The sequence below is a fragment of the Bombina bombina genome, chromosome 6, assembly GCF_027579735.1.
Source record: "Bombina bombina isolate aBomBom1 chromosome 6, aBomBom1.pri, whole genome shotgun sequence".
Classification (NCBI taxonomy): domain Eukaryota; kingdom Metazoa; phylum Chordata; class Amphibia; order Anura; family Bombinatoridae; genus Bombina; species Bombina bombina.
The window spans coordinates 347,220,800-347,238,570 of NC_069504.1; the positions used below are offsets into that span (position 1 = coordinate 347,220,800).

At 40.4% G+C, this 17,771-nt stretch overlaps 1 protein-coding gene across 1 annotated transcript in view; it reads right to left on the reverse strand.

Moving 5' to 3' along the window:
- ANO4 (anoctamin 4) overlaps positions 1-17,771 on the reverse strand; it is a 675,069-nt gene that overhangs the window by 576,724 nt on the left and 80,574 nt on the right. The window contains 1 exon segment of the mRNA XM_053719254.1: positions 9,792-10,064. Coding sequence (XP_053575229.1) covers positions 9,792-10,064 — 273 coding nt within the window.

The following is a 17,771-nucleotide window of genomic DNA, read 5'->3' on the forward strand; positions in this document are numbered from 1 at the left end:
CTCCGTGGAGATGTTGCCTGTACAACGGCAAAGAGAATGACTGGGGTAGGCGGAGCCTAGGAGGGATCATGTGACCAGCTTTGCTGGGCTCTTTGCCATTTCCTGTTGGGGAAGAGAATATCCCACAAGTAAGGATGACGCCGTGGACCGGACACACCTATGTTGGAGAAAAATTATTAATATTTAATAAATAAAAAAAGAATATGAAGGAGAGGAAAACAAACAGTGATGTAAGTCCATCTGAAAGAATTAGGAAAACAACTACAAAGAGGCAGGTAAAGGGAAGAAAATAAATGAAATATAAGAGAGAAATTAAGATTTTCTTTTTCATATACTTTAATTCCACTATTTCAAGCCAAGATTATACCAACCTCTGCTGGCTTTAGAATGGAAGCATATTTCTCTGAGCAGAACACTGGGCGGGAGGAGTTAAAAATATAATCTAGCTATGCAAGTTGGTCAGTACTACGCAACGTGCGTAGGGAGATTGTAATTTAACTTCTCCTCCGTCGGTTTTCACTGATGTCCAGCTAGGCACTGTAGGGAGTTGCGGCACAATGGGGGGGGTGACACCATCAGAGGAGATCAATTCCTGCTTGATAGTGTCAAGGACCACCAACATCTTCTTGTGGACCACCAGTGGTCCATGGACCACTGGTTGGTGACCGCTGCTCTAGAGGACACTGAATGATAACGGGCAGGGTAAAAGAGAGGCGGACTCTAATCTGAGGGCACCACAGCCTGCAAAACCTTTCTTCCAAAAGCTGCTTCAGCCAAAGCAAAAACTTGTAAAATTTTGAAAAAGTATGTAAGGAGGACCAGGCCTTATAAATCTGATCCATAGAGGCCTCGTTCTTAAAGGCCCAAGAGGAAGCCACCGCTCTAGTGGAATGAGCCGTAACCCTCTGAGGAGTTCTAGTCCTGCTGACTCGTAAACTAAGCGTATAACACTCCTCAACCAAAAAGAAAAGGAAGATGAAGAAGCCTTCAGACCCTTACGCTTCCCAGAGTAGATAAACAAGGAAGAAGTTTGCCTAAAATCCTTAGTAGCTTGAAGGTAAAACTTCAAAGCTTGAACCACATCCAGATTATGAAGTAAACATTCTTTTTTTGCCAAATGTTCTTAGCCATAACACCAGCAATCAACTCTGCAAACCATAATGCTCTATTGGATGTATTTTGGTTCACCTATTTGGATTGACAATCCCTACAAAACATTCCAGTACATTTTTTAGATAGTCCGTTACATTAGAAGAGCCATCCAACATGCTGTGGTCAGGTTTTCACAGTATTTTAAGGTCTAGGCCGACTGTAATCCATAAAAACCAATGCATTCACCTGATTTTGCATTTTTCTATTTCAAGGACACTGACCACTGCAAAAAGCCAGAGCAAAGTCTGTTTCCTTTGGATGTTTGTGTGTGTTTGTCCAGTTCAGTTGTGTCACATGCATAACTTGGCCAGCTTGACTCTTTCAAATGCAATAGAAAAGGAAGTCAAAATCTACAATTTTTCCAAATTTAATGGATTAGAATGAAGCAAAAAAATGGCCAAGATGTGCTTCACGAGCTAAAAACTGCTGCATTAGAAAACTGCAAAAATACCATAATGGAGACCAATCATGCCTGTCAGCAATCAGGGTGATCCATTACATAAGATACATGTTACAATAACGTTCAGGAATAAGGCAGTACAGTGATGCCCAAAAAAGTGCCCCATAGTCATGTGATCACTGTGACAGCCAGTTTGATAACAATGGCTTGTATTGACCCCACACCTTCTCTCCCACAAATGGGTGAAAAAAATGGATGACAGCTATTTAACTCAGATGCCAAGCATAACAAATGTTAGCGTTAAACCAATAATTTTACCTTTGTAGTATTTGAACTATATTTACTATAATTTACTTAGACACACAGGGTATTCCTAAAATCAGGATAACATACTGAATATATTTAGAGGTATTTTTCTTTAACTACAATAGTTTTGTAAAATGGTTATAAAGAAAACTTCAAAAAAAAAGTTAGTTTTTCCCAATTGTTCAGTATAAATTTCATATTTTTTTGTAATGTACCGATTAGGGTATCACTATAAAGTGCTGTTTGTCTGTTAGGAAACCTGTATAATCTGTATGTGTGCACTTTACAAGAAAGCGGATAATTAAGGTGAAACAAATACTAAGCAAAAATGCCAAAATAGTCTGTGTCATTAAAGGGAATTGAAACCCAACATTTTTCTTTTTCTTATTTTTTTATGATGCAAATAGAGCATGTGATTTTAAACAACTTTCCAATATACTTCTTTTATACAATTTGCTCCATTTTCTTGGTATTCTTTTTTTTTTTTGAAGGTGCACATATGCACTACTGGTAGCTATCCAAATGCATCTGGTGAACCAATGAAAATAAGCATTTTTGTGCAGCAAAATCAGAAGCTAACTCCCAGTAAAACATTGCTGCTCCTGAGCCTACCTAAATATGCTTTTCAACTAAGCATACCAAGAGAATGAAGCAATTTAGATAATAGAAACAAAATTAGAAAGTTGTTTAAAATCACATGTTTTATCTGAATCATGAAAGAAAAGGTTGGGGTTTCATGTCCCTTTAAGGAGCCAAAACTGGAGAGAAAAAAAACTCTCATTAAGAGATTAAACTGCTTAGGTTAAAATGCATTGTTCCCCAGGGATTCTTTTTAGACATATATTTAAAAACACCAGTGTATCCATAGTCCAAAAAAGGATGTTTGTGTCAGAATTGTCATCAACATATTCAAAAGCCAATTCTTACCATAAACAGCCCTACCCACTGGGGTATTTTTTTTTAGAAATATCAATGACAACACATAAAAATATCACACATAATATCATTATTGCATCTTCAAATGTCATCACTTCTGATATCACACAGGACCCCATAAATGTAGCTATATATTTACCTGTGTATTACATACCAAAAGTGTTATACTGAAAAACATTTAATACATTTAGGTGTAAGGTGTCTGTTTACATCCTCTGTATACTAAATGCTTTCACTTAGCTGATGACATCATTTCTTTTTGGTAAGTAGTGTTGATTGACGTAGGCAACAACAGAGCAGAAACGTACACCTGACACCTAGAAAGGTAACAGCGCCTTACTGACCTGCCGGGCCAGGTGTTTTATTACAAGATGCAGTTTACAGAACAAGTCTTTAAAGGACAATCATACAATTTAAATAATGCATGTTCCTGAATTATTAGCAGTAAATAGATACATTTTTTTTTCTTTCTAATACTTGATGTAATAACCTGTGGGTTGCTGTCGATAAGCCAGGAATATAACAGCACCACAGCATCAAATGTAATAACCTTTATTCAAGGGACATACCCCAATAAAAAAGCAATGTTTCGGACCTACACAGTCCATAGTCACAAGGGGCAGTAGGGAGCTGTAATTAAAGGGACATAAAACTCAATTTTTTTCTTTCATGAGTCAGATAGAGCATACCATTTTAAACACATTTCTAATTCAATTATGTTATCAAATTTTCTTAGTTTTCTTGTTATCCTTTTTTGAAAAGCAAGGATGTAAGCTCATGAGTGTGCATGTGTCTGCGGCTCTATATGGCAGCAGTTTTGCAAGAATGTTATACATCAGCAAGAGCACTAGATGGCAGCACTATTTCCTCTCATGTAGTGCTTTAGACACATGCACGCTACCTACCTACCTAGGTATCTATTCAACAAAGAATATCATGAGAAGGAAGTAAATTTAAAGGGACACTGTACCCAATTTGTTTCTTTTGTAATTCAGAAACAGCATGCAATTTTAAGCAACTTTCTAATTTACTCCTATTATCATTTTTTTCTTCGTTCTCTTGCTATCATTATTTGAAAAAGGAATCTAAGCTTTTTTTTGGTTTCAGTACTCTGGACAGCACTTTTTTATTGGTGGATGAATTTATCCACCAATCAGCAAGGACAACCCAGGTTGTTCAACAAAAATGGGCCGGCATCTAAACTTACATTCTTGCATTTCAAATAAAGATACCAAGAGAATGAAGAAAATTTGATAATAGGAGTAAATTAGAAAGTTGCTTAAAATTTCATGCTCAATCTGAATCACAAAAGGAAAAATTTGGGTACAGTTTCCCTTTAATAATAGAAGTAAATTGGAAACTTTTTAAATTGTATTCTCTATCTGAATAATGAAAGAAATATTTTTGGTTTAAGGTCCTTTTAAAGAAAAGGGAGGTCTGGTGGATTCAGAAATGTAATATACTGCATCCAAAAGACTGAACAGAGATTATGACTTATTTTTATTCTATATTTAGAAAATATCAGATATATTTGTAATAAAGAAGTAGTATTCTGTTATGAGGAAAGAAAACAGAATATATTTAGCCAGTTAATTATTGTTTAATAGTGTCATTATATGGCAATATATATGTTTTAAATGGAATAACCATTAGAGGTCAGTATACTGTTTGAACATGGTTATGACACGTATGGAAGGGTTAAATAACTAGGTTGTATAATATGAAGATGATTTGATGTTAAATGCTATTTAAACAGATGTACAATATGTCATAATAAGCATGACTAAGGACCATGTAGGCCAAAAATGTTGCTGTTTTATGGGAGTATGTCCTTTGAATAAAATGTATTAAAATGTTATAGTGTTATTACAACCATATTCCTGGATTAGCTTGTTGGAGTTAATACAGACTCCAGGTAAATAGCAAACAACTAAGATTCACTGAGTGCTGAGCTCACCTGCGGAACAGTCTGCTGTAGTTGACTGTAGCATATTTTAATAATAGCATGGTAGGGAAGAAGTTAAGATACCTTGCATATTCCAATTATTTATACTTTATTACACAGTTAAATAAATGCAAAATTGACTGGAAAAAACAAATTATGCTTACCTGATAATTTAATTTCCATCGTGGGGAGGAGAGTCCCCGGCTTCATTCATTACTTTTGGGAAATACTGAACCTGGCCACCAGGAGGAGGCAAAGCCACCCCAGCCAAAGGCTTAAATACCTCCCCCACTCCCCTCATTCGCCAGTCATTCTGCCGAAAGAACAAAGAACAGTAGGAGAAATATCAAGATATAAATGGTGTCAGAAGATAAATTAAATTTAGGTCCGCCCACCGGAGTTACGGGCGGGAGCCGTGGACTCTCCTCCCTACGATGGAAATTAAATGATCAGGTAAGCAAAATTTAAGTTTTCCATCTAAAGGGGAGGAGAGTCCACGGCTTCATTCATTACTTTTGGGAAACATATACCCAAGCTTTAGAGGATACTGAATGAAACCGGAAGAGTAAAAAGGCGGACCCTAATCTGAGGGCACCACAGGTGATCTTCTGAGGAGACTTATGTCCCGCTGTCTCATAGGCCAAGCGAATCAAGCTCCTCAATCAAAAGGACAAAGAAGTAGAAGAGCCCTTAGCCCCTTGCGCTTCCTGGAATGCACCACAAAAAGAGATGTAGACTGTCTGAAATCCTTCGTAGTCTGAAGATAGAACTTTAAGGCCCAAACCACATCCAGCTTAGGAAGTAACCTCTCCTTAGAAGAAGAAGGGTTAGAAAACAAAGAAGGAACAATTATTTCCTGACTGATGTTACGGTTAGACACCACCTTGGGAAGAAACTCCAAACCGGTGTGAAGAACAGCCTTATCCGCATGAAAGACCAGATAAGGAGGCTCGAATTGCAAGGCAGCCAGCTCAGATACTCTGCGTGCCGATGCAATGGCCAACAGAAAGAGAAACTTCCAGGACAGAATCTTAATGTCAATAGAATGCATAGGCTCAAACGGAACCCCTTGCAATACTATAAGGACCAAGTTTAAGCTCCATGGGGGAGCAGACTGCCTAAAAACAGGTCTGATTCTAGACAGAGCCTGAACAAAAGATTGAATGTCAGGAAGCTCAGTGAGTCTCCTGTGCAACAAGACTGATAAAGGCGAAATCTGTCCTTTTAAGGAACTGGCGACAAAACCATCTTGAGAAAAGACAATCCTGGATACCGTCACCTTGTGCCAAGGATATACGTGTTTCTCATACCAAGACAAGTAAGTCCTCCACACCTTATGGTAGATGCGACGAGTGACTGGCTTTCTTGCCTGAACTAGAGTGTCAATCACACTTTCAGAAAAACCTCTCTTGGCTAAGACTAAGCGTTCAATCTCCACGCAGTCAGCCTCAGAGAAACAAGATTTTGATGTTGAAAGGGACCCTGTTCCAGCAGATCCCTGCGACAGGGTAGCCTCCACGTCGGAGAGGATGACATCCCAACCAAATCCGCAAACCATGTCCTCCACGGCCACGAAGGAGCAATCAGGATGGCCGAAGCTCGCTCCTGCTTTATTTGTGCCACTACACGAGGTAGAAGTGGAAATGGTGGAAAAATGTAAGCTAGGCTGAATCCACAAGGCAACATTAAGGCATCTATCAGCTCTGTCTGGGGATCCCTCGACCTCGACCCGTATCAGAGTAGCTTGCAATTGAGTCTGGACGCCATGAAATCCATCTCCGGCATTCCCCATCTGAGACAAATCTCCGCAAACGCTTCCGAGTTGTCCACTCTGCCCACTGCAAAATCCGAGACACCTCCCACATTGCTAGGGAGCTCCTCGTTTCCCCCCTGGTGGTTGATGTAAGCCACCGAGGTAATGTTGTCGGACTGGAATCTGATGAAGCTGGACAACCCCAGAGGAGGCCACACTCTCAGAGCATTGTAGATTGCTCGCAGTTCCAGAATATTTATCGGAAGGAGAGACTCCTCCCAAGGCCATTTTCCTTGTGCCAATCTGGCACCCCAAAAAGCTCCCCATCCTGCCAGACTCGTGTCTGTGGTCACAATCTCCCAGGACGGTATCAGGAAGTATGTCCCCAGGGACAGATGCTCCGGACGGATCCACCAAGATAGGGAGTCCGATCATCTCCATACACTAAGTCACCCAAGGGCTTGAGTAAGACTGAAGGGCAAGACAGGTGGACGCAATCTTCCTGCGTCGTTGATCTGTGAGAAATATTTTCACGGACATAGAGTCTTGAAGTGGTACCAGTAAATTGGAACATGAAGGTAAGCATTCTTTAAGTCTATTGTCGTCATGAACTGTCCCTCTTGAACTAGGGGCAGAATAGATATGATCGTCTTCATTTTGAATGATGGAACAGCCAGAAACTTGTTTAAACACTTTAGGTTCAAAATCGGGCGGAACGTGTACTCCTTTTTTGGAACCACAAAGAGATTTGAATAGTACCCTAGACCCCTTTCTGCTCGGGGTACTGGTACGATAACAACTAGAGAGGAGAGATCCCTCACACAATCTAGGAAGGCCTCTCTCTTTTCCGGATCTTGAAGACAGGTTTGACAGGAGGAATCTGCCCCTGGGCAGATGGGACCTGAACCCTATCCTGTAACCCTGGGCGACAACCTCCAGAACCCAAGGGTCCTGAACGTCCTGCAACCAGGCTTCTGAGAAGAGAGACAATCTGCCCCCTACTTGGTCTGGAGACCGGCCAGGGGCCACCCCTTCATGCCGATTTAGTCTCAACGGGCTTCTTGTTCTGCTTGGACTTGTTCCAAGACTGAGCAGGTTTCCAAGTTCCCTTGGACTGATTCGCTTTTGCGACGGGCGGCTGGCACTGGGCCTTGTCCATGCGAATGGGACGAAAAGTAGATCCTTTAGGCTTTGCCTTCTTATCCTGCGGTAGGAAAGCTCACTTGCCTCCCGTACCCGTGGATATGATTGAGGTCATGTCCACCACAGAGACCTGCGAGCTAAAACGGAAAATCCTGAAACCTTTTCATTCAGGCGAATAATTTGCATATTGGCATCACAAATTAAAGAATTGGCGACCTTCAACGTCTAAATCTTATCCTGTATCTCGTTGATTGAAGTCTCCCTCTCGACCATATCACACAGGGATTCACACCAATATGTCGCAGCTCCGGCAAATGCAGCTACCGCCGCTGCCGGTTGAAAAACAAACCCCGTATGTTGAAACATTTTCCTTAACATGTTTTCCAACTTTTTATCCATGGGCTCTTTAAACCACGAACTATCCTCAAGAGGAATAGTCGTCTGCTTTGCGAGCGTAGAGATGGCACCATCCACCTTAGGGACAGTCCCCCACAGCTCGAGCTGAGAGTCCGGAACGGGGAACAGTTTTCTAAAGGGGAAAAGGAAGAACCTTATCGCTCCCATTCATTCTTAATAATATTAGCCATCTTTACCGGAACCGGAAAGATCTGAGGCACTACCCTGTCCTTGCATACCTTATCAAGCTTAGGAATTGAAGGTTGCTCTGGAAGCTTTGGTTCCGGAACCTCCAGAGTAGCAAGCACTTGCTTCAGCAAAAAGCACATATTCTCCATCCTAAACCTAAAGTCAGGCTCCTCCGCAGATGGAGGATAAGATGACACGGACTCCGACTCAGAAGGGGCCTCCTCCGAAGAGTCGGAATGGGCCTCGTCATCGTATAAAGACCCTGATATTTCCATAGGCTTCGACAACCCATGGTCCGGGCCGCCATGATACTCCCTACGCTTAGCAGAATGTGGTAAGGCATGGATCACTTGATACCGCCGTTTGCAGTTGATCCGCAAAATATGACGGCCAACGAATCTCTCCCGTGGGAGTAATGGTTGGACCCTGGGGCGCTGCATGTGCACTCGGAGATGAAAGCAGGGAATGTACCTCCCGGGACGGGGAGCCCTCAGAGGTGGACGGCTCAGTAGTACGAGACATCCCTTTAGTTTTAGATGTCAAACTATATCAAGGCATGTTGAACACAGTTGAGCTGGCTGATCTACAAGAACCTCCTTACAATACACACAGGAATGAGACTTTGTTAAAGAGGGAGTACCCTCTAACACGTCAGAGTCCTCCATAGCTTCCACTTTTATTATGGACTAGGCTAACTTAAAAAACAGGCACCTTTATACTCCAATGGCCGGGGCACTCACCACCTTCTATTACCCGGACTACAGAATCCGCTTAGTCTCCTATGCCGCTGATCAACAGAGGAAGTGAAATTCACACCCGGTTACCTGGGATGACTCGCAGGACCGCCCCTGCACTAAGGAGAAAACATGCTAAAATCGGCCACACAAATACTCCCGGAAGTCAACCTGAAGTTCCACCATTGCCAGAGCCACATCTCGCACATAACGCAGCAATAATACAATAAACATTATTATGTATAAACCCCCCCTGTTCAATAATCCCCACACTAGGAATATTAACCCTTGATTCCATAACATAAAAGGCACCACACTGTGACCCTGTATTCTGAGTAATCATTATGTATAAAAAATTAAACGATCTTACCAGAATCAATGCCATGGAACAGGCAGACGGCCCTTCAAGTGTGACAGATAGAAGCATTGCTGCTGACATGGACTTAAGTGCGGCAGCAAAACTCGTCAACGCCGATTGCTTGTGGAGCTCTTAATATGAGTCGGGATGGTTTCGCAGAAAGACTCTCCCTGCATCTGTGGACTCTAACTTTCATCCAGGCTCTCACTGAGAGGCTGATAGGACTACTTAAAACTCCAGTCCTATTCCAAAGAGTACTACCCTCAATAAGAGACTACTCTGAATCTTCGGCACTTCTCTGCCATCCTCCTGCGATAAAAGGCAAAGAATGACTGGGGGATGACGGGAGAGGGGGAGGTATTTAAGCCTTTGGCTGAGGTGTCTTTGCCTCCTCCTGGTGGCCAAGTTCTTATTTGCCAAAAGTAATGAATGAAGCCAATGAAACAACGAATAAGCAATTGAAATTCAGATTTTCTCACCCTGGTTAATGTCAGAGTCCTGGCTTAGCGTTTCCTGGCTGCTGCTTTGTGAAGGAGCTGGGATAATTGACAAAGAAGTCGGACATGATAAGGAAGCTGATAAATCCATTTGTGTCAAGAAGGAGCAAGACCCTGGATTGGCAGTAAGATCAGTATTTTGTTGCGAGTGTTCAAATGGGAGATGGGTCTCATTGTGAAGGTAAGTCTCCTTTTGAACATATGGCGGTTTCCAGTGAGATATTCCTATGGAAACTGGTCCATTAACTTCAAACCCTGTAAAATAAAAATAAATTAAATCAAAACAAATCTATAAAATAATATTTGTTGAAAGCACATATCTTGAATTGGCTGAAGAATGTTAAAAGATCAGTGACTCATTTATGTTTACTTTTTCAACAAAATATAATTTATGATAGTGCATGGCCTTTTACTCTCTGAGTGCATTTTTACATTAGAATTTAATTAAGTAGTGAAGACACAGTTTCTGAAACTTCAAATATAAAGACAAGTTGAAGCAAATTAGGTGTTTAAATGTCACACTATTTTCAGACAGCTCAAAGATACATAAAAAGAAACACCAAACTTACAGAAAGACAGTGAGACTAAAGAATGAATTAATAAGCCTCTAGCTTACCAGTGGGGTTCTTAGCTTTTCTGATACCCTAGCCACTGGGAAATGTGTTGCCCATGAAACTTCCACCACCAAGTATTTTACCTCACATTTGTCCCATGTATTTCTTGCAACTAGAGATTAGTGTGGAACCCCCACTAGAAAAAAAAAGTTATTATTAATGTGCAATTAAACAAATAAATAATCCTGCTGCCCTAGGCATATGTATAGTTGTTTTAGGCCAAAATACACCTTACCAACACTCACTCTGATTATCACAAAGAATATGAATCTCAAATGAACTTGAAACATGCAAGATGAAACTTACTAAAAAGTTAAACTATAATGTTTAAAGGTCTTGGTGTTAAGACAAGTAGTTTAAGCAGTGATTAAATACCTTCCATGGCCACCATCCTGACTTACTAAAATATTTTCCTTGGCTATTGTGAGTGATGTAATTCTGCATTATAGAGCATATCCTGCAGGATTCTTAACTTTGGTTCTGCAGTATTCTACAAAGTGATTGATGGATCAGCACAAGTTTAATTGCTAATATATAAATTGCCCAGGTTCAAGGTATAAAGACAGAGCAGATAGTGGGAATTTACAGGATTTTAAATAGTTAAAAAATTTGTAATATTTCACCCTAAAACCAAACAAAACAATAACTATTTATAGTGCTGGATCTATGATTGGAATTTGTGGACACCTGATCATCACACATATATGATCTTGTTGGACATACCACTCTAGAACCATGGGCATTAATATGAAGTCCCCCTCCCATTGCAGCTATAACAGCCTCTATTCTTCTGTGAAGGCTTTCCATAATATTTTAGTGATTTTAGTGTGTGTGGGGGGGGGGGGGGGGGGAGAGCATTTGTGAGGTCAAGTTCTGATGTTGAAAGAGAAGGTCTTGCTCACAATTGTTTACCAATTCATCCCAAAGGTACTCATTGAGTCTGAGGTAAGGGCTCTTTGCAGTCCACTCAAGTTCCTCCACATTTTTTTTTATCAAACCATGTCTTCATAAACTTTGCTTTATGAACAATCATGCTGGAACAGAAAAGAGCATTCCCAAAACTTTTGCCACAAAGTTGGATGCACTCAATTGTCTAAAATATATCTTTGTATCCTGTACACGAAGATGACCTTTCACTGGAACTAAGGGGTCTAGCCAAGACTCTGAAAAACAACCCCAGACCATTATCCCTCCTCCACCAAACCTAACAGTAGGCACTTTGCATTCCAGTAGGTAGCTTTCTCCTGGTATTCAACACACCCAGATTCTAACATCAGGCTACCAGATAATGAATTGCGGTTCATCACTCCAGAGAACAGGGTTCATTGGCCCTGCGTGCTGGGTTCACCTGGTCTGCCACTTTGGCTGTTGTTGTTCCTAGATTCCTTCACTTTATAATAATAGCACTTACAGTTGACTGGGGAAGATCTAGTAGGGCAGAAATTTCACAAACTGTCTTGTGGGAAAAGTAGCATCCTATGACAATGCCAATAGCATATTTGCTGTCATTTAAACAGTTGTTTTTTTTACCTATAACAACTATATATATTTTTTAGTAGACAACCAAAATGGTAATGATCTAGGCGCATTTTGGTATATTTCAAGCCATTTGTTTCATGGCTGAAGTTGTGTATAAATATGAAATCCCAACTGTATCTAATCCTTTAATTTCAACCCCCAACCATACTTAACAAACTGCCAGGCCCTCCAACAAGACTAGCCCCCTAACTGTGACCTCCCACTTCACTTAACCTCCTAACTGCCAGACCCCCCCACATCTAACCCTGGTGACTGTAAACTCCACCTTAAAAAAAAAAAAAAACACACATAACCCATGTAACCCCCTCCCCCACTTCACTCAACCTCTTGCCAGACCCCCCACATCTAACTCCTCTAACTGCAACCCACGGCACACAACCCGCTAACACCAGTATGGGGACTCTAGTACAAAGAAAATGACCAAATAATCAAATTTTATCCAGATTTATTCAGTTGTTAAAAAAGTGATAAACATTTGAAATACAACATTAAAAAAAGGTAAAGGATCAGAAAACACATGGTAATTACAATATTTTCCTACAGACTTCGAATAGATTTACATAGCAGAGTCTGAACTACAGTAGGACAGATTAACACCTTCTTGTTTGGTGAATTGTTTTTCAATTATCAAACTCTACCCACCACTTTCCTTATTTGGAGGAGCCAATCTGGACTTGAGTCTGGAGATGACAGGTCTTGCCACTGTCATTATATTAACAAAATCTCCATTGCATGACTTCAGCAGAAAAGATAAGATAGCAAACAGGATATTAGGGGCAGGGTTAGGCTTGTGAAGTTTGCCATCTGCTCTTTTGGTTTACAGACTTTAATTACAAGAAAAAGCGGGCAAAGTAAATAAGTAATTACAATCTAAAAGTGTTTACTATCCCTTTAAATCTCTGCTACATTACTGGCACCTGCTCCAGGAGTCAATACCTGCAGCTCTGTAGGTACAGAGGGACAGAGATGCGCAGTCCTAGCAAGAACAAGTTGCTTTATTCAGCATAGCAACATTTGCTTAAAAAAATAACATCCTAAATTAAGAATACATTCTGAGACAGCCTGTTTTAGACAATGAACATTTTCAGTTATAAAACAAATCAAATTTATAATAATGATATCACATCATGGAAAGGCTGGGGTGCTACAGAATAGCAGCACAACAGGAGAGATGGATAATAAATTAAATAAAATGACAACATCAGGACATTTAAGAAAATTGCATCTCATTCAGTGCTGGAACATGAAAACACATTTTAGGCAAAAGGAATTGATGAGTTTATATTGTTTCTCCTTAATTCATCACTTTATGGTTCAATGAGTAAATACAATTCATAGCTATTTGTAAATGAAGATATGTGCAGTTACTTCAATAAAGCATGTTGGTACTTGATTTTTTTTATGCAATCATCTGGAGCTACAAATAAGGACTGGTGATGGACATTTTTTTATTAATTTTACATGTGAAGCGTAAATTACAATCTTATTTACATTATTTTGAAACCTAAGTACTTATGTATGCATAGAGAGCATATGTGCAGTTTGATGATGGTCTCATTTTTCGTTCTCAATTTTTTTTTTTTTGCTTTGAAATTGCACACAGTTTAGACCTCCTTAAAAAGTATTGGCATCACACTTTCATTTACACCACAAACAAATGATGTAGCACAAGTAACTGAAAAGTATTAAACAAAACATGGGTTTGTCTAGTGTGTATAGTCTTAAAACTACATGCTGGAATATATTAGAGCATATCATTGTTTTTTTTGTCTAAATTACAATTGTTTTTGTTTAAAAAGATAGATAATGCCTTTACTACCCATTCCCCAGCTGTGCACAACCAACATTGTTAGATTAATATACTTTGTAACATTTAAACTTCTAAATGTCTGCCTTTTTAAAGGCTCTATTGACAGCCTATTGATCACATGCTTTTGTATTTGCTTTTGACAACAGGAGACTGCTAGTTCATGTGGGCCATATAGATAACAATTTGTTCATACCATAAAAGTTATTTAAGAGTTTGATGCTACTGACCTGGGAGCGGCGAGGACTCTGAGATACTGTTGAGATTATATTTGTAGATGCGGGGCACCATTGTAGCATTGTGTTCCCGCACCTTTTTTTTTTCTCTTCTCCCTTCACTAGGCCCTATTATCCCTTCCTACCCCACTCTCTCTTTCTTCTTAGATAGATACCCCTATACTGAGTACAACTTTATCCGCAGCTGTGTGGTGTATGTAAGCTGCTAAAATGTTTTCTTTGCCATATGATCTATACCCGAGGAATTATACTTTTTTCCTATGTTTTCTCTGTAAATAATAACTGTTATCACTAAACAGCTGAAGTTAGATGTTTATGTAATATAGTCAGTATTCATTTCTATAGTATCTGACGAAGTTCTTTATGCTGTTTGATTTGAACCATTCACTAGCTGCGAAGTGATTCAAACAAATTACAAATGTACAATTGTAAAGAGTCATGTAAAACTGAAAAATGTATTGTACCTACATTATTGTTCTGTATTTTTCACATTTCGCTAATAAAGCTTTTTTGAAAACTAAAAGTTATTTAAGAGTTAGCACAACACAGTACTAAATGCAACTCAATAGATAATAAATACAAAGTCATGTGATTATGGAGCTGTCATAAGATGCTTAGATACAAGGTAATCACGGAGATAAAAAGTATATTAATATAACTGTGTTGGTTATGCAAAACTGGGAATGGGTAATAAAGGGATTATCTATCTTTTAAAAGAATAAAAATGCTATTGTAGACTGTCCCTTTAACTAATTTTGGCCCTTTAAAATTGACCTTGCTCCTTACATCTATACATAAACACCTGGACTTTTGTCTCTTTTTCACCTATTAAACAAATGAAAGGCCTACATTTCAATCAAGCCAATAGGCTATTTAGGCCTGTCATAATCAAACCAAATAAAATCCTGGGGAAAAAAAGGAGTTAAATGATGGGTTTCCTTGATCCCACTTAGAATTGAATTAGAGCATCAAGCATAGATCAAAGGGGCTACCGAGGCTCCTTAAAGGGACAATATACATCAATTTTCATTTAACTGCACATAAGACACTACTTTAAAGAATAATGTGCACAGATACAGATATAAAAATCCAGACACCCACTGAAAAGGGCTAAGAGAAGACCCCCCCTACCCTGCATATACAAACAGAAGCAATCTGAAGTCTCTATGCATCTAAAACTTTGGGGCTTGGTTAGGAGTCTGAAAATCAGCACAATGTTATTTAAAAATAAGCAAAACTATACATTTTTACAAAACCACTCCCAAATTGGCTATATAAATGTATCATCTACAAAACATTTATGCAAAGAAAAATGTAGTGTACAATCTAGTGTACAATGTCCCTTTAAGAGAGGACAACAATATAAATAGGTGTCAGAGTTTTCTGGACTGCATTGAGAAAGAGAATTTCCAGCTTTGCCTCTCTCAACCTGGCTGGTGATGCAGCCTTCTCCTGCTTACCTGCAACAGCAGACAGGAAGTAGATTCTAAGGGAAGCATCAGTGGCTGAAATAGTTTTGTGCATCAGTGTGAGCCTACTGGTTCCAGAACACTGCCCCGGAGCAGGCAATTTGTTTGTCCTGGGTCTCATGTGGAGCGGGAAAGTTATCCTGCAGGATGAGGGGGCATACTAGATAGAAGGCAAGGAAGGGAGTAATAGGGAACAAGAAAGGTTAATAATTAGAGCTGGAGACCAATGACTGTGAATGACAGCTGGGGCACCAGAATCAGTGGTGATGCCCATGCTTAGACGAGTGATGGGGGGGCTCAGTGATGGACAGCAGTATAGATAAAAAGCTACAGTTAATGAGCTTTGTGCAAGGCTTGGAGTAAAGGAAGGTTAGGACCAGGAAGTAGGTGCGTGATCCACTGATGTTCTTCTGTTTCCTGCAGCAAGTCTGGACAGACATCAAAGTGAATCCCTGGATTTGAAGGGCTTATAGATTGCTGAATCAGCTCAGCTCAGCAGGACCTGGAGGGAGCCACTGCTGTAGTTGGAGGAAGGCAGTCACTTTGCGGAGGATGGCCCAGAGGAAGGACTTTTGACAAGAACTTCTGACAGCTGGTCAGGTAGGAGACCTGTTCCTTGCTACCGCTCTTACACATTCTCTGTAGGAGGGCAGGAATGGGTCAGGAGTTATCCATGCAGGGGGGACAGTAATAAATTTAGGAGTGTACATTATAGGAACGGGGGGGCGGAGCCAGCGCTTAATGGAGACGGCTACACTTTAGGTGAGCTCCTGCCCTGGATCCATGTAAATGTACTAAAAGGACTTGAAAAACCCCTATCCCAGTCCACCTTTGCTATTACCAACAGTGGGTAAGTCAGCACATACAAACAGCTGACCGCAGGATAACCTCAGGCACCCTGTTAATCAGAGACTCAGAACAGCGCGAGTAGGCCGTGGAGAGGCGCTACTCGATTTCCGGAACACTAGAGCGTGGCTGGTCACTATTAAATTCAAGGCAAGTGAATGCCGTAAGTAAACAATGCTGACACACATGGACCACCGCGTGAGCATTGCAGTCTTGTCAGGAGTAGCGACAAGATTTAGAAGCTTAAAACCAGGGCACTCACACTAGCAGAAGAAATACAGGGGCCTGTAAACATAACACACCATTAAACTACATAGGCTGCTACTACACATAATACAAAGGCAATAGGTGCTGGGGGAGAGGTGGAAAATAAAAACAGAATTTATGCTTACCTGATAAATTACTTTCTCTTACGGTGTATCCAGTCCACGGATTCATCCTTACTTGTGGGACATTCTCAATCCCTACAGGAAGTGGCAAAGACAGCACACAGCAGAGCTGTCCACATAGCTCCCCTCAGGCTCCGCCCCCCCAGTCATTCGACCGGCGGTTAGGAGAAAAAGGAGAAACCATAGGGTGCAGTGGTGACTGTAGTTTTACAAAAATAAATTTGAACCTGACTTAATTGCCAGGGCGGGCCGTGGACTGGATACACCGTAAGAGAAAGTAATTTATCAGGTAAGCATAAATTCTGTTTTCTCTTACATAGTGTATCCAGTCCACGGATTCATCCTTACTTGTGGGATACCAATACCAAAGCTTTAGGACACGGATGAAGGGAGGGAACAAGGCAGGTAACCTAAACGGAAGGCACCACTGCTTGCAAAACCTTTCTCCCAAAAATAGCCTCCGAAGAAGCAAAAGTATTGAACTTGTAAAATTTGGCAAATGTATGCAGTGAAGACCAAGTCGCTGCCTTACAAATCTGTTCAACAGAAGCCTCATTTTTGAAAGCCCATGTGGAAGCCACAGCTCTGGTGGAATGAGCTGTAATTCGTTCAGGAGGCTGCTGTCCAGCAGTCTCATAAGCCAATCGGATGATGCTTTTCAGCCAGAAGGAAAGAGAGGTAGCAGTCGCTTTCTGACCTCTCCTCTTACCAGAATAGACAACAAACAAGGATGATGTTTGTCTGAAATCTTTAGTTGCATTTAAATAGAATTTTAAAGCACGAACCACATCAAGATTGTGTAACAGTCGTTCCTTCTTAGAAACTGGATTACGGCACAAAGAAGGAACAATAATTTCCTGGTTAATATTCTTATTAGAAACCACTTTTGGAAGAAAACCAGGTTTGGTACGCAAAACAACCTTATCTGCATGGAACACCAGATAGGGTGAATTACACTGCAGAGCAGACAATTCTGAAACTCTTCGAGCAGAAGAAATAGCTACCAAAAACAAAACTTTCCAAGATAATAACTTAATATCTATGGAATGTAAAGGTTCAAAC